The 21539-nt window shown below is 47.9% G+C and overlaps 10 protein-coding genes across 10 annotated transcripts; 3 read left to right on the top strand and 7 right to left on the bottom strand.

Annotated features, from left to right (window-relative positions):
* The first annotated feature begins 844 nt into the window (after positions 1–844).
* Positions 845–1602, top strand: K444DRAFT_28591 (uncharacterized protein). Its single transcript, XM_024871614.1, has one exon. It carries the CDS (start codon positions 970–972, stop codon positions 1357–1359), a length of 390 nt encoding a protein of 129 aa, XP_024734402.1. The 5' UTR covers positions 845–969; the 3' UTR covers positions 1360–1602.
* Positions 1603–1693: 91 nt separating this feature from the next.
* On the bottom strand, positions 1694–3098 carry K444DRAFT_644393 (uncharacterized protein; the record flags this gene model as incomplete). The annotated part of the gene is made up of 4 exons (XM_024884957.1): positions 1694–1802; positions 1851–2426; positions 2474–2551; positions 2602–3098. The coding sequence occupies 4 exons, from the start codon at positions 3096–3098 to the stop codon at positions 1694–1696; spliced, it is 1260 nt and encodes a 419-aa protein (XP_024734401.1).
* Positions 3099–3809: 711 nt separating this feature from the next.
* Positions 3810–4259, bottom strand: K444DRAFT_533802 (uncharacterized protein; the record flags this gene model as incomplete). Its single annotated transcript, XM_024875178.1, has 1 exon — positions 3810–4259. The coding sequence occupies one exon, from the start codon at positions 4257–4259 to the stop codon at positions 3810–3812; it is 450 nt and encodes a 149-aa protein (XP_024734400.1).
* A 185-nt stretch (positions 4260–4444) lies between these two features.
* On the bottom strand, positions 4445–7958 carry K444DRAFT_28603 (MFS general substrate transporter). The gene is made up of 4 exons (XM_024871617.1): positions 7706–7958; positions 6176–7364; positions 5696–6127; positions 4445–5647 (listed from the first exon to the last, which is right to left on the bottom strand). Exons 1-4 carry the CDS (start codon positions 7825–7827, stop codon positions 4610–4612), a joined length of 2781 nt encoding a protein of 926 aa, XP_024734399.1. The 5' UTR covers positions 7828–7958; the 3' UTR covers positions 4445–4609.
* A 238-nt stretch (positions 7959–8196) lies between these two features.
* Positions 8197–8848, bottom strand: K444DRAFT_564907 (uncharacterized protein). The gene is made up of 3 exons (XM_024877083.1): positions 8660–8848; positions 8404–8600; positions 8197–8353 (listed from the first exon to the last, which is right to left on the bottom strand). Exons 1-3 carry the CDS (start codon positions 8813–8815, stop codon positions 8299–8301), a joined length of 408 nt encoding a protein of 135 aa, XP_024734398.1. The 5' UTR covers positions 8816–8848; the 3' UTR covers positions 8197–8298.
* A 514-nt stretch (positions 8849–9362) lies between these two features.
* K444DRAFT_614891 (cercosporin toxin biosynthesis protein) lies at positions 9363–11007 on the bottom strand. The gene has a single exon (XM_024880610.1). The coding sequence runs from the start codon at positions 10899–10901 to the stop codon at positions 9669–9671; it is 1233 nt and encodes a 410-aa protein (XP_024734397.1). The 5' UTR covers positions 10902–11007; the 3' UTR covers positions 9363–9668.
* Positions 11008–11550: 543 nt separating this feature from the next.
* K444DRAFT_564901 (beta-lactamase/transpeptidase-like protein) lies at positions 11551–12909 on the top strand. Its single transcript, XM_024877082.1, has 5 exons — positions 11551–11569; positions 11619–11898; positions 11950–12058; positions 12101–12685; positions 12744–12909. Exons 2-5 carry the CDS (start codon positions 11744–11746, stop codon positions 12861–12863), a joined length of 969 nt encoding a protein of 322 aa, XP_024734396.1. The 5' UTR covers positions 11551–11569; positions 11619–11743; the 3' UTR covers positions 12864–12909.
* Positions 12910–13890: 981 nt separating this feature from the next.
* Positions 13891–14782, bottom strand: K444DRAFT_564898 (glycoside hydrolase family 16 protein; the record flags this gene model as incomplete). The annotated part of the gene is made up of 3 exons (XM_024877081.1): positions 13891–13967; positions 14022–14074; positions 14130–14782. The coding sequence occupies 3 exons, from the start codon at positions 14777–14779 to the stop codon at positions 13918–13920; spliced, it is 753 nt and encodes a 250-aa protein (XP_024734395.1). The 3' UTR covers positions 13891–13917.
* Positions 14783–15403: 621 nt separating this feature from the next.
* Positions 15404–16436, top strand: K444DRAFT_653836 (glycoside hydrolase family 131 protein; the record flags this gene model as incomplete). Its single annotated transcript, XM_024885902.1, has 3 exons — positions 15404–15641; positions 15784–16117; positions 16188–16436. Exons 1-3 carry the CDS (start codon positions 15487–15489, stop codon positions 16434–16436), a joined length of 738 nt encoding a protein of 245 aa, XP_024734394.1. The 5' UTR covers positions 15404–15486.
* A 1644-nt stretch (positions 16437–18080) lies between these two features.
* On the bottom strand, positions 18081–21380 carry K444DRAFT_28492 (uncharacterized protein). The gene is made up of 2 exons (XM_024871603.1): positions 20843–21380; positions 18081–20786 (listed from the first exon to the last, which is right to left on the bottom strand). Exons 1-2 carry the CDS (start codon positions 21274–21276, stop codon positions 18362–18364), a joined length of 2859 nt encoding a protein of 952 aa, XP_024734393.1. The 5' UTR covers positions 21277–21380; the 3' UTR covers positions 18081–18361.
* Between the last annotated feature and the right edge of the window lie 159 nt (positions 21381–21539).

Raw genomic sequence — 21539 nt, 5'->3', positions numbered from 1 at the left:
TGTTTCTAGGTACCCAAATACTGAGCGTCCGCCCAGTATTTTCGGGTTGGACAGTCCCGTCGACCATGACTTGTTAACACCGCGGTGCACAAAGTCGGTGAATACCGGTAGGAGCTGAAGTCTGTCCGGGACAAGGTGGGGCAAGTGAATTGAGAAGAGAGTGCTTGAGGAGCAATGGCTTCAAGCCTAGCAACTCGAGACTACGAATCTGATCTGCAATCACACGCATTTGCGCAGACAAATCAAAAGTTCCACATTTAGAGATAAAGACGAGTGCGCAATCAGTAATTTGGGATGGAACACTCAGTAGACCTCGGAACTGTTACAGCAACGCTCTTTTACTGCTGCCACAGGAAACAAAGCGCTTGAAGTGGTATATGTAAATGGCTTGCATCGCATTTGCGGACCCATCAGCGGCACCCTAGGCCGGGCTCAGCATAATGCATGGAATAACTTCCAGCACTTTCGGTAGCCATATACACATCAGCCTCCTTCGTCCTTCAAGGCCTTCAAGGGCGATCGAAATATCAACCGCCAACAGCCAGATACGAAAGAGCATGTAGGAAGGGAAGTCTGATTAGGCTTTAAAGATGAGCGACCAAAATTCGGAACAAAGAGCTCTGTGTGTTTTGAGCTGAGCCGTCTACAATGCCTTCGATGATTCACTCAAATATACAACACTGGCCATCAGCACCCCAAAACCGCATCATTTGTAATCACTGCTGCTTGGTGAACTATCGGCGTATTGTAGGTACAACTCCTAGTGTCGAGAATCTATTGTGAACCTCAAGACGACGGCTTTCTTGCAAGACGGAGCCGCTTTCCTTGGATCCCTTGATGATACGCCATTGTCAGCGGGAGCTCTTTCTAGGAGACATGAAGGTGGTTGAGAACCAGTGTCCTCATTGCCAAATAGATGGAAGCTTTCTCTGGCCAAGCCAGTAGATATCTGGAATAATTCTGTTTGGCATGTCTGTCTCGTCTCCAGATACACAGCATGAAAACAGATATCCAGTGACCTGGGGTATAGGATATGGCGCAATTATGTTGTTGAAATCCTTTTTAACCGGAATTCGTTCTCTTTTATGTCTAAGTGCAGTGTTTGCTCGTTTTACACCGTTGCGGATGGCTGCATATGATTTTACCCTTTGTTTTCTCTCGGGTTCGCGACTGTGGCACCACTGGTGTAAGATCCAAGGCACCCATTTCACATTGCGCTGTCAATATCCGCAGAAACCCCCCTTCTTTAGAAATACATATCGCTACACATTTTATCTTATAAAAAGCTTCATATTCGAAAGTGGGAAGGAGGCTCTTTCGCGTGCTCTGGTGCAGACCCCACCTGATCGACACCTGTAGCTGCGCAGTCAATCGGAACTGATGCCTTGACCCTACCCAAATTCCTGATTTGCGCATAGTTCCCCATCCCCAGGATGCAGATTCACCAAATGGCTCTTCGATCCTCTACAGCTTGGTGGGGTGCAATGACCTCGCTAAAATACATTTTTGGGGGTACGTCCACTTCTTACTGTTTTCACGGGAATCTCTTCGTGGTCCCTTGAAACGCTTCACGACTTCGAAACTTGAGATTATATGCAAAGAATCATCTACTACGGTTTTGAGCTTCACTAACAAGAAAGACACTGATCGCTAACCCAGCCTGGAACGCCCCAAAATCCTCGCCAATTGACAGCTAATCCTGCGGCATACCGCCGTTGATATACTGCCACAGCCTCGAGACATCTTTGATCATCTTCTTAGGCTCCTGCTGGTTACCATTCGTCATTTCTTTCTTTCCAAACCTATACCAAGTCAGCATTGTACTCCTAGTTTGAGGAATAGCAACTCACCTCCTCCCCTGGTTCCCAACCAACGAGTTCATAAACTCATTCCCACTCTCATCTACTTCCCCATCTACCATTCTGAACATCGTATCCAAATAGTGCATGTTCAAAAGATGGCCTGTTCCCTTCCTTTTGAAGACGTGTCCCGCGAATGCATTTCCATCGGCGTACGGCTGAGCTTGTGGACTCGTGAACTTCAGTACACCGATGTTGGCAACCAGATCCTCGGTGTTAGCGTAATGCTCAATATGCTTGATGACTCGCTCGCCACGGCCGCCTTTGCTTTGATCCGGGTTGGTGGGTGGATGAGCGAGGAGTGGATTGTTGAAATGTCGAGCTGCGTTACCGAAAGTGAAGATTTCTAGCCTGGACATTACATCTGTTGAGATGTCGGCGAGAAGCCAGTCCAGAATGGACGATCCTTCGATCCCACCTTGGGAGTGGAGGATGAGAACCACTTTTTTGGTGGATGCTGCGGACAGGGCTGCCCTGATTTGAAGGCGTCCTTGGCGGATGTCTCGAGTTTTGTAGTCCAGATCTCTTTGGATCAGACATTCGAGTAAGTCAAAGAGCATTCCTTTTCTAATTAGAAGTTAATAAAGTTTTGTCTGAACCTGGAAGGGACTCACGTGGGATTGTGGATGCCGACGATTTCTCGTTGGAATGTCTTAGCTAGTAAATCCAGGTTTCCTTGCAACCAATGTTTCCTACAGCAAAGGTCAGCGATTGTCATCTCAGAAGAACAATCTTCATATACCCTATGGTGATGCCGTTGATGAAAAACCACAGTTCATGCTCATCATTCACGGGCATCTGGCCGTCTGGTGGAATACCGACATAGCATTCTGAAATAGGACCACCATTGAGGAGTCTCATTATTGTCAGCGTTACCACCAGCATTGCTAGAGCAAATGCAAGAGAAACAAGACCAGGCAGGAACCAGAAGAGGACAGTCATAACCGGCAATGCAAGAATCAAGACAAGCTGGATGATAATGAGGATTGTATGAAGACACATATCTCTTATATTCGACAACGTTGGAGAGAGCTCATCAAGAGACCCCGACGCACATGGCGTTAGCGGCGCAACGGTAAGTGGTAAAAGTCTGTAGAGTTCGAAGATGGATAATATGTCGAGCCAGACTAGGCGAAGGGGGTGGATGTCGTAGGGAATCGAGATGAAGCCATTATTCCCAAATGGCTCATTCGCATTGAATTCGCCTTTTCCCGACCTCTTATCTTTGACGCCGTTCATGATGACCTAGTTCTTTGGCCGAAATGAGTGTGGTTCGGGTATGAAAGGGAACTTTGTCCAGAACTGAGGCTCTAATAGGTCAAATGTCGGGCAGAATGAAGAAGACCACGAAGTGAAGCGATAACGGGAGATTTTGAGAGGTAAGGTGAATTGAATCTCAGCTTTATAGAGTCCACCTCCCAGAAAGGAGGTCACAGAGAACAACTGAAGTTCAAAATTTCATGTGAAACGGAAGGAGCGAGATATTATTCTTTCAATTCTCAGCCAGCCTCAAGAGGAACCACCTTGCCAGATTATCAGCCTGCCAATTAGGTCCGCGCGAGGCGACTTCGGAGGCGCCGCAGTATTCTTTGGTAAGGCAGCCAACTGCCTTCAGCATCGCAATGTGGAAATTTTCATGTGATAATGATTGTTTGTACTATGGCCAAGAGGCTGAAGATGCACCACGCATGCAACGTTCGACAAAGCGGTGAGGTGCAGCGTCGCACAAATATCCAAATTGGCTGAGATTCGTCGAGCATAAACCGGGCGCTGCGCCACATATGTATCCCATCCCAACATTGGCTGCCCAAGAGTTGTATAACGTGAGATGTCCACGAAAGCTGAAATATTGACGAGAGTCAAAGTTCCTCTCAAAGATAGTCACCTTCCTTCATAATTCCTGCCCGCCATGAGTTCCCCCAATGCCCCCCCGTCCATGGTAATGCCCCTTTAAGGCAAAGCCAATCCCGCCTTGACGAAGATCCCCAGGCACATCGACGTGCTCAAGAGCCAGATGGTAGATCGAATAACGCTGTACCGATGAGAACTTATTGATATATAGGCGATGGTGTATAGAACACGTGCGAAGAGATAAAGCGTGACAAAGAGGTTGAGAGTGCGAGTATCAAGTTGGGCGAAGTTTCCAGCCAAGATTGCCCCGATGAATATGGGCATGTTCTCGAACCCGTTTTTGTGAGCTGCATCAGCTCTTTCGTAACGCGCATAGATGTCCTTAGGAGTAGACTTTCGCAAGGTTTCATGCCAATTGGATGACCTTGGAGCGCTGTTGTTCCAGTGACCATTGTTGGCGGTTTTCATGATCAAAACACCATAACTGTGTGGCAGGACGCACAAGAGCCAGAAAACGGGAACGGCAAAGAAGGAGAGATTGGTTGTCATATTTGGGGAGTTGTGTGACTGGCACTGACGCTTCTTGGTTGATGGTATGAAACTCAAGATATCGAATGGAAAGAGAAAGAGAAAGATGGAAAGGGAAAGATGTGATGAAGGGGGAGAGCCGAGGTCTAGCGTACAGTAGCCTGATCCAGCAGCCAATGGCAGCCCGAGCGGGTTCCTAGTTCAGCCGTCCCGGCGCCGAGCTTGTTCTGTGGAAATCATAATCCAAATCCAAATCCAACTTCCACTTGCGGCTCATTTCTATTTCTATAAATCAACTGTGGATTGCTACCCATCATTGTGGTCTATGGTCCTTATCACTACTTTTGTTCATCATAATATTTACTGCTCCATCAAGCAGACTCTCCCGCAGGTTTCGGCTTTTGCTTCTTCTTGACTGGCTTCCATTCCACTGCTAACGCTCCCAGCACCGCCATACAGCTCAACGCCACACTCACCACGAAAACATGCCTTACAGCATCGTTATACGCATCTTTGACCTGCGCCAACAGTTCCGGTGGCACGGAAGCGGACAGTTGTGTTGCACCCGCCGCGATGACCGCCTGCACATTTAAACCTCCACCGATAGCCTCGAGATTCGATTGAAGATGCTGCGAGAACACACTCGAACCCACAGACAAGAAAATAGCGCCTCCAAAGAGCTTGCAGCCAGACATAAGCGTGGTACCAACTGGAAGATCCTTATTCTCCAAGAATGTTTGAGCGATCGAAAAGGGCTGTTGCCAACCCAGTCCCTGTCCAAGGCCAAAAAGTGCCTGATATCCAATCCATATACTCTGCGACGAGTCTGGTGTCCATGTATGGAACAGCCCGCACCCAATTGAAGCCAACACAGCGGATATGATCATATATGGCGGGAGATAGTTGACATACTGTTGAGTCTGGCCAGCGATCAGCATCCCGATTGTTAGTCCGAGAATCATGGGAAGAGAGGAAAGGCCGGATGATACGGCGGAGCGTCCCTTAACAGCTTGAAACCATATGGAAACATAGTAAAGGAGTATGAAGAATGCTCCTCCCATGCAGAAGGAGGTCAGCGCTCCGGCGGCGATCGATCTCATCTTCACTATTCGACCGGGAAGTGTTGCGGTCTCTCCTCTTTGATATTGGACGAATATCCAGGCGATACCGCTGAGTGTGAAGAAGAAGAGCAAGACTACGATCTGACCTGAGAACCATCCATACTTCACTCCTCCCCACTGTAGAGCGATGAAGAGACAGCTCACGGATCCAATGAAGAGAACCGTACCCAGTCCATCAAGTTGCTTCAACTTTTGCTCCCGCGGAAGGTTAGAAAGGGCGGGATTAGGTGCTACCGGTTGAAAGAAAAACACAATCCCCACGAGTACCACAGCACCGAGAGGAAGGTTCTATAACAATCAGCACTGTTCATTCCCCTCTCACGTCGGCGAACTTACAATATAGAAACACCACCTCCATGACACATGGTCAGTAAAAGCTCCTCCAATGAGCGGACCAGCAACGGATGCGATTCCGTACATACTGCCCAAAAGAGCTCCATACTTTGCTCTTTTCTCGAGTGGAACGGAGCAGGCGATGATAATGAAGCTTCCTGCAAAGATGCCAGCGGAACCTACACCAGCAATTGCTCGTCCAATGATTAACGCCGTTGAATTCGGTGCGGCTCCACAGATGAGCGAGCCAACTTCAAAGATCACAATGGAAACCAAGTAAGCCCATTTGAGATTGAAGAAGGTGAAGAACCTGCCCCATAGCAACTGACATGAACAAGTTGTCAGAAAGTAGGCCGAACCGTACCAGCCAACTTCTTCGATGGAATGGAATTGCTGTGTTATGCGAGGTATCGCTGTGGCAATGATTGTGGTGTCCTGCAAACAAAATCAGATTCGACCATCTTCAAGTATTTGAATACTTACCAATGCTTGGAGAAATATGGCCATGCAAGTGCAAACAAGAAGGATTGCCAGTCTCGAACCAGTTGGTAAGGTCCCGTCACCACCCGGCTGCCTTTTTCTTCTTCTGGGCCTCTCGTCGAAGTCACACTGGACGTCCTTGTCGTGATATTTGATGATCGAAACCATCGAGAGTTGGGAGGTGATATCGATCGAGTTAGGCAGTGAGCGCTCTGTTCTTACCTGTGTCGCACTCATTGGAGAGACGGGGATTGAGTTGCTTGGTGGCGATGTTGGCTCTGTCCTCGGTGGCCTTTGAGGTCGAAATGTCAATACGAGTCTGAGGGCGGTCGAGGAGGTTCTTCGAGGGCGGAAACCGTTCTCTAAGCCCTCGGATCGCGCTGTGCTTGGCGTGTCCATCTCGATGCTGCCACTATACTGGCTTCCGGTTCCACCTCCTCTAAGTCCCAGCTGTGAATTCTGACCATTTGCAAGCTCCTCCTGCAAGGTGGCGGGTCTGGATATCAGAACAGGCGTCGAAAAATCATGCCTGGTGGGGCCGATATTATCGAAGCTGTCTCTCCTAGAGAGTCGATCATCTTCTTGGCTATTCTCTACCGGTATCGTAGGCAGAGGCTTATCGTCTCCTCTAATCGATGCCTTTGCGGGTTTCCATTGAATAGGTAGATGACTGTTCCGTTCATTCTCTTCTCGTTGTCGTTCGATTTCCCAATTACGCTCGTTCACCTCTCGTCTACTCTCTGCTTCCCATCTACGGTCGTTCTCGGCACGTTGACGCTCAATCTCCCATCTCCGTTCATTCTCATTGCGATCGAGTTCAAGCTCCCAATTGAGTTCGTTTTCATTTTGCCTGCGTTGGCTCTTCGAGTCGCTGTTGCCACCCCTCCGCAGAGACATAGAGGCATCCCGACTCCCCTCCCAGTGGCTTCTCCTTCCGTTCGATTGGTTTCCGCTTTCCCATGAGCCTTCGCTTCGGCCTGCTTTTGAAATTTCTAGTATGTTTGGCTCATATCCACTTTTAGAGCTTGTGATAGTTCCGATTCTTGATCTTGACAAATGACTCCTGTCAGACCGCCAAGTATTGTTCCGTGTGGATGATGGTTGGGTATCATTCCAGTTTTCTTTTGCTCTCGTCGGGGCTGGGTTAGCATCCCAGTCATTCTCTCTTTGAGAAAGCGTTGTATGCTGCTCGCTTCGACCCCAGTTGTTAGCCATATTGGCGAACAAGAATTAAAGTATTATGAAATGTCAGAAATGAGAAGACGTCGCATGGAGTTTCATGAATGTTTGAAAGAGGAAACTTGAGAACGAGAATACGGGTTGTGGTTAAAAGATTGTGCTGAGAAACTACAGCCTACAGCATCGGTTGGCGGTCACTTCAAACCCGGTCACCGTCCTGGTCAGCAGCTTAGCAATCTACCATTTGATAGGCAATACTGGAATATGTCAACTGCAACAATCAAAACTCTTTGGTTTCTTTTCATTCGGTTTCCAAGGGGAACAGCAGTAAGGAATGGGGTGGTTGTGGCGTACTGCCGATTCAGCGCGGTTCGGGAACCGAAAGTCTTCGGGTTTGCGTCCTCACAATGGAGCTGCTGTACGTGAAACTGCACTCGTTCAAATGTTACACACACCACATTCTTCCTAACGCACATTGGTACAAGTTTCGAAGAACTGGGAATCTTGAAGACTCATCGTGTTGAGAAAGCTCCTCCATTCTTCATGACCGATGTGAGGGGGAAAATTCTCTTGAGCCTCAGGCACACATTTCGCTTAATTACTGCGCCAAGGAGTATTTAGCCTCGCTCCCAAGCTTCTACGAGCTTCACGCTTCTCTTCAGGAATTAATTACAATTCTTGAAATCTCTTGTGTTCTTACGTAACGTGAATTTGACCTGGTAATTCGTCAACCTGGTACATGGTTCACTTCTGCCTATTTGTCCTCTGGATCTTCACCGAGTCGAGAAAAGGGTCACGTGGCAGGAAAATAGCGACTAGTTCCATTTGGATGCAAAAGCTCATTTGCATGATCCTTTTAATTGCGTTTTCAATTGATGGCAAATTTTCGAGTACATAAGAAAGAAAAATAAGACAGTTTTCCCTTTTAAGTCCTTAACCGCTCTCCTTTAAACAACCAACTTGTTCTCCATAATATGATGCTCGATCCAGCCCACAGTCATTCTACATTTCTCATTAGCTTTTACCCCATATCCATCGAATCAGAAACATACTTAGACCTCTTCGTATCTGCAAAATTCTCATGATCAGGCGCCACCTTCTCCCTGAAAAACGGATCCGCTTTCATGCGCACAAAATCCTCGATATCGCGGAAAGTAGCTTGCACGATGCAGTCATAATCTGCGATGCCGTTGAACTGAGGACCAGCAATTTTGGACATGAGGAGACGAGTCTCGGATGTGTTGTGGGTCTTTTGAGTTCCTTCGTTAATGTTTTGGATATAGAAGAGGAGGGTGGGGGGAGACGAACCATCTCCCAGCTCACGATCCCATATTTTACCATCAGGTTTCGCACGAGTGGTGCGTGGACTTCGCTCATATATTTGTGGTAGTCTTCCTCGCTCATGTCTGGCTTGCGATATGCGCAGACGGTCCAGCAGAAGAGACATTCGGTGTGTAGTGACATTTTGAGTTTGATATGAAGTTTTTTGTAGATTTGAAAGAATCAGATTGGAAATACAAGTGCTGTCTCAAAGAGTGGGATTCGGTGAAAAGAAGAGAAGAATAAGATGTTTAGAAGATCATCGAGTGATGGGAATCTGTGTTGGCCACGTGCCAGACTTCGATCAGTGTTTCGGGCTCCGATGGAAGCGAGAGTCTGGATTCTCAACGTAAGATTACGATTATCGAAAGTTTGGTTTCACGAGTTCCGTGCTATTGATTCGGCCAACTGGCGGCTGGTACCTTTTGGTTTTATGGTGGCATCCGCAAGAAGCTACTACGGTCAAGCAAATCGCCATCCGAAACATTTAGACTTCGTCTTGGTGGGGTTGGAACACGGCCCGCAGATTTGTTGCCTGATTTCGAGTCTTTTAATTTGTATGATGATCGGTGGTGTTTCTATTATAGACCTTCTTGCTAGCGAATCAGAGTCACAGGTTCTAAGTTCGCAGGTTGCACCTCGCAGAATTGTATCTTACAGTCAGACCTGAATGCGTTATGCATGGATAGTACGAGACTTTTGTAATCATCCACATCAATTTTCTTAGCAAATATCGACAAATGAGATCCGTTACTGCAAAATTCTCGTGGCTATTCCTCCTTCTCCTTCTCCTCCCCGTACATACAACAAGTTTCAAAAGCCATGTACTCCGCACCCAGAAATTCTAAATAAGCCAACTGCTCAAAAGCAAACAAGACAATTCTAATGAACGTCTCCCAGATCTTTCTAGCCTTCCTTAGTAATCTCCGTAACTTCGATATCAATCTTCTTGGAATTTGTGCCGCAGAGGCCCCTGGAGCTCGTCAGCCTCCATGCTCTAAAGCTCGAGGGGCTTGCAATCACCGAGCGGTTGCTGTCCAAACATCTTCTTTCCCCCAAAATAGCTTCTCTCAATGCTCAGCTTGGCATAGACTCTCATCTCAGCTTCGTAGGCACCAATGGACTTAGCATTGATTCCATTTGTGCCAATTTTGCCGGCGAGAACAGCTGCGTCTCGGAGTGCGGTGACGGCGCCAACTCCGCCACAAGGAGACATGGCGTGGACTGCGTCGCCAAGAAGGGTAATGCGTTCATTAGGCGTCCAGAAGGGAATTTCTGGTCTTGCGGAAGAGACGCGGAGGGTTGAGGATTGAGCCACGTCTTGGAGCTCAAAGAGAGCGCGAATCGATGGATCCCATTCTTCGGTCAACTTCAGAGACAAGGCTGCTGAATCCGCGTCATTCAAGCGCAGGAGTTCCTGGTCGGGTTTTCCAAAAAGATCAGCGCGACCGATGAGAACCCAGTAGACATAGTTGTCCGGTAATTTGCTTCTGTGCTTGTTGTTCTGGAAGCGAACGGGCTCGAGGAGGAGAGTGAGAGGCGTCTCATCGATGTCAAGTGTTTGCGTCATGGGTGTCCGGTCAACGCACAATGTCATCCATTTTGTTGCTCTTGCTGGAAATCGCTGTATCATCTCCTCGGTCATGGGAGTCTTGCCGTATATGCATCGGCCGTTTGTGTCAACTATCTTGTGGTCGGGAAGAAATTGCTTGCGAACTCCGGAGCGGACGCCATCAGCACCAACCAGAAGGATACCGGTGTATGTTGTTCCATCCTCGAAACAAGCTTCCACGCCCCCTTCTTGGATCTCATAGTGCGAGAACTTCTTTCCATAAGAGATATTCTCCTCCAATCCAGTTCTCAAGAGATCCCTCAAGACAGTCCGATCAGCCAGATACGGCATCGGTCCACCTCTCAGTCCAGGTCCACTCCTACTTTTTGTAATAGTACCATCGATTGCATTGAAGTTGGTCTCTCCTGGTTTGCTCTCTGCACAAGTCTCCTCGAAATATGTCCAGAGCTCGTCACTTAAGACTTGCTTCAATGCAGCCGCACCCTCACCGTTGATTTTGAGTCGGTAGCCTTGCGGTCTGAAATCGGCTGTGGGGTCGGCTTCAAAGATGTGGAATGGTACGGATGCTTTCTTGAGGCCTTGAGCGAGGGCGAGACCTCCGAGTCCCCCGCCTATGATCAGGACTTGTGAGGGTTGTGACACGCGTGAAGGTGACATGGTTGAGGATGTTGATAGACCTCGAGAGGCGAGGTTGAGGCAGAAAGGCCACTTGTGAGAAACGCCAAAGGAAAGAGTTGGTATGTGTGCTGATGTTTTGTTCGCAGCTTCCAACCCTCTCGATTATAGTGATCCACGATTGTCACATCATATCTGAACTTTGCCCGCGACTAGCAAAATCCCGGAAGCCGAGAAGATACAAATCCGATCGGAACAACAGAGAACTCTCGATGAAATTTTTATCATTCGACGATTTGCTAACAGAATTCATTAATCATTGTTGGGTTTCCATTTGATGACCAGGCGGAGACCGAGGGGCTTCTCTGAATGGCTACAGCAGCCTCGCTTAGCGAAGCTTGCCCCTGAATCCCCTCCCTAATATTCACGTCAGATTATTGAGAAATCCATGGTCAGGGACAACCCCAGTCTCAAGCACCACTTCCGCCATATACCCATCGTGGAGAGAACGTTCAGGCGTTCTCTACATCAAATTTTCTGGCTCATTTATAAGAGCTCAACGTCACGTGCCCCCTATCGCCTAGGTTCAAAACAGATCCCAGCTCCACAACAATTAAAAATGGAGGAACTCGACGCTATATTGATTAAATATACTTCTGAAGTAACCAACCATTTATGGGGTGCAACATTTGTTGCGGTTAATGTTGAAGGTAATTCTTCCAATCTCTTTCCGCCGCGAAAGAACTGATATCGAAACAGGAGAAACACTCTACTCTAAATCTTTCGGCCAGCGTACCTTTGATACCACGGAAGATGATCCTCTCCTAACAAATTCATTGCTGTGGATAGCTTCCCTCACGAAACTTGTTACTAGTGTGGCATGTATGATTGCAGTTGAGAAGGGGCTTGTCACTTTGGATGAAAATGTGCGAGAAATTGTTCCCGAGTTGGAAGATCTGGAATTGCTTGTAGGATTTGAAGAAGGCGGAACACCGAGAAAGCCGATATTGAAGAAAGTTACTGCACCGATTTCTTTGAGGTAGGTGAAACGAGTCAAAAGGAAGGAGGTACTTTAGCCGATGATTTATAGACAGCTATTGAGTCACCAGAGCGGTTTCGCTTATGACCAGCTCAGTCCGGACTTGCAAGAATGGTCAAAATACAACAAGAGGACTGAATGGACGATGAGTGGAACCATGGTTGGTGTCTTCTCGGCATACAAGCTTGGCTAACAAGAGTAGGGTGGCTACACTCATCCCCTAATTTTCGAGCCCGGCGCGGGATGGGTTTACGGATGCGGCATGGACTGGGCTGGGAGAGTAATTGAAATGGTGAGCAAGCAGAGTCTCGAATCTTTCATGCAAATTCACATCTTCAATCCGCTGGGCATGGACTCCACTACCTTCCATCCGGAGAACATGCCAACATACGCTTTGAGGCAACAAACCCTCGCATTCCGAGATCGTGCAACTGGTGAACTTGTACCAGGAAAGAATCCTTGGGCTTCCACAGCGAGAGATTGCTGTGGTGGTGTGGGGTTATATTCCACGGCCGAGGACTATGCCAAGCTCTTGGCTTCTCTCCTCAACCCCGACTCTTCCATTCTGTCTGAAGAATCAATCAAAGAGATGTTCACAGGACAGTTGGAGAATGAGAAGAACTTCAATGAAATTATTCATGGCAAAAGCAGAGCACATTTAGGTCAGACTTGGCCTTTGGGTGCGGAGGGAACGTTCGGGCTTGGCGGGAGTATCACCTTAGAGGACTTTGAAGGGAGGAGGGCGAAAGGGAGTATGAATTGGAGCGGGATGCCGGGATTGCATGCAGTAAGTGCATTTTCAAACATGATGCTTTTGGCCGGAGAAGATTACTGATTGGATGCAGTGGGTTGACCGCGAGACTGGCGTGGCGGGGTTATTGACTACACAAGTGTTGCCTCCTGGAGACTCGATGGTTACGGTGTGTTTGCTGGAATTAGAGAGAGCGTTATATAAGATCTTTTAGGGGGGTGTACCGGCCGTAGTATGAGGCAGTGTTGGGTTGAACCAAGTAGGGCAACGCTAGATGTTACCTACTGTTCTTGCATTTGTTGTTAAGTTCCACCTCAAATGCGAAAATAAAACCAGTTATTAGCCAACGCAGCCCGGAATCCTCGTGCTCAACCCTTTCTTTTTGTCATATTTAGATTGTTGCTCCGAATATAAGAAAGAGAACAAGAACCAAGAAGCATGGGGTGAGGCTGTTGTAAAAAATTAAAAAATTAAGGTCACAGTGGCGTCTATCTCAGGATAAGTGGCATCGAATTCATCAGCTCGTGCAATTATTTAGTGCTGTAAACATGGCATACACGGAGTTCCATCCTGACGCCCGCAAGTCCCAGAATCACAAGCGTCTTTTCTCGAGAGCTCATAGGGATTTAGGAGGGGTTGGTGAGGGGTAACTAGCGCCTCGTTAAGAAAGTATGTCTTAATGCTAGATGCTTTTTGGAAGATGCCAAAGCTAGAGTAGGTATCGATATCTTGCTAGAAACTTTGGCTCTTTTTGGAGTCAGCCCAGATGATGACGGGGTGGGAGGTTGCTAAGCAGCCAGTCAGGAAAGGTCTGCATTGGTAAGAACACTTGATTATAGTTTCTTCTGTAACTGTTACTTTTCACTTATTCTATATTCATGTCCAGACTTTGGCTGTTAAATGTGGCAAATGTCAGAGGCGCAAATGAGGTGCTGTGTCGTGATCGTGTAGAGATTGGATCGTCCCAGTGACGAGGCCTGGCAATTTTCAGGCAGAATGGGCCTACGATAGGGACAAGATCCCTGCAAATATGGGCCGCGTCCGCTAAACGTCCACGGTGTTTTAGCGACTCGGTCCCTAAACGTGTCCCTGATATTCCCCAGAAGTAGATTGTTCAAAAAAGATGACTCTTCACACATATCCTCTACTCTTCACAGGATATCTTTGGACCACACCCAAACAATTCAAACTACTAACACGGCACAAGTTACTCGAAAAGCACTTTAATAGTTGCATTCCTTGGTTACTTGAATAATTTGTAAAGTAGCTCAAGTGTTGGAGATCAGGACTTCCAAATTCTTGACCTCATAGTTGGTATCTGCGAGATATTTGAGTATAAATTCAGCCTGTGCCCAATCTGAGAGAGACTTACCCCCACTCGGTCCCGGAGATCCAGAAGAGCCTTCCATCTGCAAGTCAATGATCCTGAACCAGTCAGTACCACCTCTCACATAGCCTTCCGCCATCAGAACGAACTCACAAATACATTGGTACCCCAAAAAAGTCCTTTCCCACCTGCGTTGTCACCAGCTCCCCATCCAGATAAAACTTAACCTGCACATCCTTCCCATTCAAACCCCTCAACTCAGCCTTAATCGAATGAAAATCCTCTGGCTTCGGATAATTCACATCCTTCGCCGCAACCTCGGAGCTGGTGTTAAACGTGTTAAAAGAAATGTCCCCCGAGCCTTTCCACTCCGCCATATCGATCTCCGGAGGCCAGCCTTTGACGGCCGTCAACCAAAACGCAGGCCACGTTCCTCTGGTTGTTGTGGCGCGGAAATCACCCATGAAATCGTACCCTCCGGTCCGTGAGACATTGAAATGCGCTTTTGCGTACACGGTGCCCGAGAGGTAATGAATATCGATGCTTTTGCCGCCTGAGCTGGCTGGCATTTGGCCAGCAACGGGCGAGGCAGTTAGATTGAGGACACCGCCCGAGATCTTGATGTGGTCTTTGTCCATGCGTGCTGCTCCATTGTGATCACTTCCCCATGGGTAGAGGTAGCCAAAGGAGTTTTCGAAGTCGGCTACGGAGTCGAAACATGTCTTGGGGATCACTGTCCGATTCGCTGTCCCCTGTGCCACCAAGACGGTGGAGGCTGCGCCAAGAATGAGGGACGAGAGCATTAGAGAATGCATCGTGAATATGATGATCTAACAATTGAAACTTGAAACTTTGTGCGCGATGATATGACAATGGAGAAGTTGGATGGTAAGAATTACATGCCCATATTTGCATGTGACGAGGTTTTGACAATAATCTCCAGACCTTCCCGTATGTGGGCGTCCAAATTTTGCAGTCCATTGGTAAAGATGATGTTCCGTCAATTGGAGAAAAGATATCCCCGAAGGCCGTTTTGTTTAAATGAAGACGCCAGGAAGCTTGGCAGGGTAATACGAAGATTTCCTGTTTGTGCGACTTTGTTTTACTCAACTAGCTTTGTTAGCTTACGGTCAATATAATGAGGCACAACCAGGGCTAAAGTCACGCAAGCTGGGGTATGAAACAAATTGACTTAGTGGATTGCTTTGGAGGAAAACAGCCAGGATGAGAGAGAGCAAGGATCGAGGCTTGCGGTCGTGCCTGTACGACGTTCAACTAAGCGGAGCTTACCTCTGACGAGGAAAATTTAAAGTGGCTCATGTATATATGTAACGTCTCTCATTGGGCAATTCTAAAGATACCTCGTCCCATCTATGGGGGAAAAGCTTCTTCCCGTCCGCATATTAACAAGAGATGGAATACTACTAGCTCGTCTCGAATCAATGTACTTCCTTTTCGGCGCCCAAGGCGAGAGATATTCAGCTCAGAAATCACGATCGGCGCGAAGGAGATGTCGATTGCTTTGGCAGCGCCTTTGGTGGGGGCTGCACTGGTATCTCCAGTCTCGAGGTCAGCCATAAAATGTCCAATCGCCATGGGTGGTCGCGTTCCCACGAAGTTCACCCTTCAAATGTTCGACACCACAGCCTCGCCTTTCAGCCCAAAGTACTCGAAGGGCCAAAACTTCACTTGATCACAAGTAATCAAGCTTCCCGACGTCAACGCGTGGAAATTCGATACCCTAGGCGACAAGGCAATCGAGGTGACCATCAGCGACCAGTCCATCTTCGTACCAAGAGGCGGAAAGCAGACGAACTGGGTTGATCGTGGGGAACGGCTCGGATTTGACAAATACTAGAGTCAAGACTTTCCATTGGAGTTTTCAGCAGGATTCGAATATGAAGATGAACTTGACGCATGAATACACGAATGTTTGGCATGAAAGGAAGGACTATAATGGCGGTCAGTTCTCTGTCAATACTGGTATCATTCTCGGTGAGGACAAACCTACGGATAGTAATGTGTCAAAGACTGGATTGGACGAGAATCTTTGGAAGATCCTGAGTAACAAGAATGATGTGATTTGGACGACAAGCATTGCGTGGGATGCCTGGCAGAATTTTGCTGTGACGGTGGATTACGTGAACAAGTAAGTTCTGAGCCAAATCCGCTGACGCCTCCCCGAGAAACATTGAACCATACTTTGCTGAGATATCTGACTCGGGCTGCACTACGCTCCAAGTCTGGTATTCCGCTGGAGGTGACGCGCTCCAGGCCGTCACTCGGCCGCTCGCCAAGGACAACAGCGGCGGTGGGCAATTCCAGCTCGGGATGGCGAAGAAGGCAACGGAGGCTGTGACCGTGGTGTATGGTGGGTATCACGAAAGCAACATCCACGAAGGGCAGATTTATGGCGGCATTTTCATCGAGGATAGCATCGGTGGATGCATCTCGAAGTAGAGTATGGCAAGAAAAGATAAGAAGCGAAGATTCCAAACGTATAACAATCGTGAAGATAAAAGACTAATTGGCAAGATCCGTGCTCGCAGTTGGGAAAGAAGGCTGCGAGGGTGGGCAAAATCGAGTTGGGAATAGCTTCCCCTTTCCTCGCTAAGCGAAAGTTAAATCTCCAGAGCCTCAAAAAGTTGCAAAAAAGCACAAAAAAATGTGAGAACTTTAATATCCTAAAGCATCTATACCTGCGCCCACTAAAGTAGAAAGAAAGAAATAAGTAAGAATAAAAACAGCAAAACTCCAGGACCCTCGGGGGGTCCCTTGAAAAACCCCCCGGGCAGGATTTTTGAAGTCGCTCCACCCTCAGAGTCGTGTACTGAGGTGGGTTTTCGGTCGTCGGAGATCGGCCCATCGATCCCCCTCTTCAGCCGCCAGAAGAGTTTGTTGTCGTTCCTCGTATACGCCCATCGGTCCCCGCTCTCCTTCGCACAGAGAGTTTTGTTGTCGTACCTCGATTCGTGGTAACCGTTCGGGATTGGCGTTAGTTTGTTGACCTTCGATCCCGCCATAAATCGACCCGAACTTTACCGGTTCACCGGAAAGCCGCCATTATGGTGACGGATTTTTCTTAATTAGCTATATAACACCCTTCTTTCAACGAGGCTGCACACACGTGATAAGGCTCGAAAAGGGGGGCCAGGGCTTCCCAGCTCAACGCACGACCTGTGCAGCGCCTTTTGCAGAGCAAAAGGTCTCTCACGATGAATGTTCAGCATTACAAAGCTCCCATGCATTTCAATTATTGAGGAGATGCATGTATCTCCCTCTCAATCTAGAAAGGAGAAGCATCGTTGCAACGATTAACACACAACGAAATTTCGTCACGCAGCAGGACGACAGTGCAGCGCGATATGCTGCGACATGATCTCGCACGGCATACATTCAGCATTACAAAGCATTGATACACATCATTCAAGCGTCAGAAGAACTCAATCTCCCCTTGTCTTTGCAAGAAGGAGCATAGTTAGCATGGATATATGAAGGTATTCGCACTGCATAGCATTCTAGGCTTCCTCGTGCTGGAGAATTCATACCTCCCAACACATTCCATCAGTGTTTTTGGGAACTGGTTGATGTCATTGAAGTAACCAAGATCGCTGGCTCCTTCCTGTTAATGGGGAGGAGGCTTGCAACACGTCGCAGGGTGTGCTCTCACAACATGAGGAAGGAACGAAGGACTGGGGGTCACGCAAGCAACGCACTTCAATTTGTCAAGATGAGCAGGAATGGAAGAAACGCTTAACGGAGCTCGTTGAATCAAATTTGTTTCGCAAGATGGTTCGTTCAAGGAAGATCGAAACTCTTGCATCGCACCACGACGTGGCTTCGCCAGCGGGATGCTTTTCCTATTTCGACAAAACTAAAGAGTTCAAACAGAATGCAGTACATGGCAGCAGAAATCGAGTATGAACAACAAAATCAGATTACATTAAATGGCCAAGAGAAAATTGTATTACGTTCATATGAAATCGATACTCCGGTAATATCCTCCACTGGTGGCTGTACTGCTTTCGATGTCGACTGCTGACAAGAACGCCATGTAGATATTTGACTGCTGTGCGGCCAAGCCCTTTCCGCAGTCCCGATCGTCATGGACGGAGACCTCTCTTCTTCTACGGAAGGCAGCGACTTGGATATATGAATTGACTTGGCATACTTGGGGAGTTTGAGTCGCTTCAAGGAGACAATTGATGAGCAGCACAGAAATATCTTCAACAACGAGCGACTTTGGTCATCATAGAGGGTCGCGATATCAATGGGGGCTGCTGTGAGAAAGATTCTCGACCACGATCCTGCGGGCGATGTCCCAGGTTCAAGTTACGGAGTCTCTTTGCTTCCCCAGCGGAGCCCAATCATAAGGCACATACTCATCATATGAGTGCCGTCGTGTTCTTTGCCTTGGGTTTGCGCGCTGACCACGAAGAAAAGCGCTGAATCACCGAGGGCTTGGGCTTCTCAAGAGCTTCTTGAACATCTAGCATGCGCAGTATATCCTCAGTAGCAGGATGCGGATATTTGGGTAGTCCCTCTCGAATAATCGTATCTGCCGTAAGCTCCCTCCCATCTTTGAGAATGCAGATAGCTTGCGGATCCGCTCCGTATTGCAAGAATAGCCTGATCACATCAAACTGACGGACAAAGAATTCTTGCTCCAAGTACCGTTCCTCGAGAGGCTGGAGCACCTGTTGCCAGATACTTGACGTCTTAAATATGTTGGAGTTCGTTCCGTTCTTTGTTGCATGCTTCAGGAGAAGGCCAACCATCTCCTTGTTGTGTGCGACATCATAGTTATGAAAGCTTCGTGCTCCAAGAGCGTACGCCAGGAGAGTTCGGACAGTCACCCCTTGTTTAAGGAGTTCTTGGGAACTGAGTTGCTTTTCAACGTAGGACCACAGATTGTATTGAACAGCAACTGCCAGGAATGACTCCGACCACTTTTCCGGATAGAAGCTGGTGGAAGTTCTCCTGTGCGCCTTTATTGTCTTTCCTAATTCATGGACCAATGCCATGTGGGATTCAGTGCTCAAATCCGCGGCCGAAGCGTATTGCATAGCCTCTCTGGCCAGATCCCAAAATCTGGACTGTGTATTGTGTTTGGGAATGATCTTCAGCTGAAGCAGCGACGATTGGAGCAGACTGATATTTGCATCGAATTGGAGCTTCTTGATGTGAGAAGTTATCAAATTGTGGATTTCAGGCTTTTCCAGATAATCCCTGACTGTCCGGTGGAGATATTGCACTTTGCCATTTGCCTTCGACGCCGGCTCGTACAGCGCTTCTGTGACTGTACCGGAGATTTCGATCAAGCCAGCACAACGAGCTTTCATTCGATCTTCCATTTTCTGGCAAGCGGACGTTATTTCCCCTTCATTCCACGGACGAAGTGGGCTGGTGATTGCCTTCTCAAAGTAACTCTCGTCAGTAAGAGCAAATGCAAGGACACTAAGTTCCGAATCTTTAGTCTCCCGTATGATCTTGAACATTTTCGTAGCGTCATCCATGTAAACGGGGTCAATCTTGTTCATTAACAGATGATGATAGAGCTGCTTGAGATCTGTGGGAAGAACTCGAAGTCTGCTTTGCAAATCGTGGACACCGTTGTCATTTCCGAAACCGCTCAACAGACACTCGACAACAAGTCGAACCCAAAGAAACACCCCATCCGCAGAGGTAACAATTTCTTGCTCCAGCTCGGCGGCGGGGATGGGTTCTTTCGCTGCAAGTTGCTGATATCTCTCACTTGTTGTCAGCTCTTCCTTGACATATTTCTCGACATCGTTGAGTGTCAGATCCTGCAACTTGAGACCAGGAAAGGCGGAAAATGTGTCCTCAAACACGATCAATGGCTGGCTTGAGACACAAAGTTTGACATTTTGGGAGCGAGAGAGCCCCTCGAATACACCCACAATCTTGCTAAAGTCTCCTTCGTACTCGTCCAGACCATCAATGAACAAACAAAGTTTCAGCGGGACTTTCGTCTGCTGCACAAGGATGGTAAAAGCTTGTGTTAAACTGGACAATGACAGCTTCTTCTCTGGCGAGTGAGGCGTCAGTGGATCGAGCGCCTGCGAATAGGATCTAGCCCAGAGCCAGGGCAGGACTACAGGTATCAAATCTCGAGATCCGTCGAGGATTTCGAAAAGGAGAGCTCGTAGAAGACCAAGTTGAGATCTTTGCTCTTTTGTACCTGTATTCCAGAAGAAGAAACCCGCTCTGATGAGCGTTGTGGGGCCTGCCCATTCGGATAGCTCCTGCTGTGTTTTGGGGTGGTGATAGATATATCGCATCAAGCCAGATTTTCCAGATCCTGCTTTTCCATTGATCCAATAAACACCATCTCCAGATTTCAACCAAGATGAGAAGCAGCTCCATGCGTTGTCTTTCTGTGGCTCGAAAATCCGTTTGAAGGTGCTTTGATGTGCTTCGGATACCTCTTCGAGCCGGTCGGTCGTAGTCGAGAACCGTAAATTTTCGAGAATCGATGCCTCAACTTCTTGCTTGAGCTTCAACTCGTCTGCTAAAGCTTGAATTGGAGTGGTCCTCTCAGAGATAGTATTCTTAGAATTTTCAGCTCGTGGAGAAAACTCGCCAGTGAAAATTTCCCCTGGAGCTGATCTGGTTAAGCTGCCGACAGCCAAGTCCAGCCGATCAAGCATTTGTGCAACGGCTGTTCTCTGATCCAATACGTAGCTTGGAAGAGAGCTATGTGAGTCAAGCAGAGCGGTTATGATCATTTGGGACTTGTCATCGAGACGGGCAAATCGCTCTCCCTGCTGTAATGATACAGAATCGATGCTGACACAGGAATTATAAACATCCGATATTAACACGAAAACGGTCGTTATTCTTACCTGATATCAAGCAGCCAGCTATCAAGAGATTTCCTAACTCCTTGCAGCTTCTGGATCAAGGCTTCTAAGTCCTTCTGAGCCCAGGTCGCCTTCAGCGCTGGTCGAAAACCCTTCAGAGATCCTTTCTTTCCTTGCACTTTGAGCGTCCTGAGGTGGTCCATCAAATCCTGAATAGCAGTCTCACATTTTTTGCAGTGATCTTCAAGAACAGCTCCATCCTGCAAGGCCTCCGAAACACCATCATGTCGCGGTGCGTGGCTCAACCTCTTGGCGAGCCCTGATAAGTCCCTTGCCACACATTTCAGCTCTTCATATGCCGAGAGTGATGCGAGTGATCCAGAGTATAACTGGTGACCTGTTGTCAAGATCTTGAGTGCAAAATCGACAAATTGGCTCAGGGTTCCTGCCGTCGAAAGGGCGGTCAATGGGTCCATTGCGTGAAAATTAACGGCAAGCTCTCAATGCAGTTTCATTGTATTTCAGCAGCATGTCGGAAATCCAGCCATATTTCTCGCAAGCGTGATCCGATGGCTCGGAAATTCAAGAGGTTGGGTGAAAGTGACGGTGGAAATGCCCGGCAGAACTGTTGAGGTCCTCTGGACGCCACGGGAAAGTCCGATTCGTGGTGGAAGCGAAGGCGCTTCAGTTGTGCGGCAAATTTGGTAGCCATGCGAAACAATGTGCTTTTTTGCATTCT

This window comes from Hyaloscypha bicolor (assembly GCF_002865645.1).
Source record: "Hyaloscypha bicolor E unplaced genomic scaffold K444scaffold_116, whole genome shotgun sequence".
Classification (NCBI taxonomy): Eukaryota; Fungi; Ascomycota; class Leotiomycetes; order Helotiales; family Hyaloscyphaceae; genus Hyaloscypha; species Hyaloscypha bicolor.
Note: the sequence above shows the minus strand (reverse complement) of the source record. Positions and strands in the feature narration are given on the sequence as shown.

Excerpts from the sequence above, each read along its gene's own strand:
- K444DRAFT_28492 (XM_024871603.1), bottom strand. The coding sequence starts at position 21,276 with ATGGACCCATTGACCGCCCTTTCGACGGCAGGAACCCTGAGCCAATTT. Across the intron at positions 20,787-20,842 it reads AGCTGGCTGCTTGATATCAG|CATCGATTCTGTATCATTAC; the intron begins GTAAGAATAACG and ends TTCCTGTGTCAG.
- K444DRAFT_28603 (XM_024871617.1), bottom strand. The coding sequence starts at position 7,827 with ATGTGCGTTAGGAAGAATGTGGTGTGTGTAACATTTGAACGAGTGCAG. Across the intron at positions 6,128-6,175 it reads CCATATTTCTCCAAGCATTG|GACACCACAATCATTGCCAC; the intron begins GTAAGTATTCAA and ends TTTTGTTTGCAG. Across the intron at positions 5,648-5,695 it reads GGAGGTGGTGTTTCTATATT|AACCTTCCTCTCGGTGCTGT; the intron begins GTAAGTTCGCCG and ends TGATTGTTATAG.
- K444DRAFT_28591 (XM_024871614.1), top strand. The coding sequence starts at position 970 with ATGTCTGTCTCGTCTCCAGATACACAGCATGAAAACAGATATCCAGTG.
- K444DRAFT_614891 (XM_024880610.1), bottom strand. The coding sequence starts at position 10,901 with ATGTCACCTTCACGCGTGTCACAACCCTCACAAGTCCTGATCATAGGC.
- K444DRAFT_564907 (XM_024877083.1), bottom strand. The coding sequence starts at position 8,815 with ATGTCACTACACACCGAATGTCTCTTCTGCTGGACCGTCTGCGCATAT. Across the intron at positions 8,601-8,659 it reads GGATCGTGAGCTGGGAGATG|ACCCACAACACATCCGAGAC; the intron begins GTTCGTCTCCCC and ends GGAACTCAAAAG. Across the intron at positions 8,354-8,403 it reads GCAGATACGAAGAGGTCTAA|AATGACTGTGGGCTGGATCG; the intron begins GTATGTTTCTGA and ends TGAGAAATGTAG.
- K444DRAFT_564901 (XM_024877082.1), top strand. The coding sequence starts at position 11,744 with ATGATTGCAGTTGAGAAGGGGCTTGTCACTTTGGATGAAAATGTGCGA. Across the intron at positions 11,899-11,949 it reads ACTGCACCGATTTCTTTGAG|ACAGCTATTGAGTCACCAGA; the intron begins GTAGGTGAAACG and ends GATGATTTATAG. Across the intron at positions 12,686-12,743 it reads GGATGCCGGGATTGCATGCA|TGGGTTGACCGCGAGACTGG; the intron begins GTAAGTGCATTT and ends GATTGGATGCAG.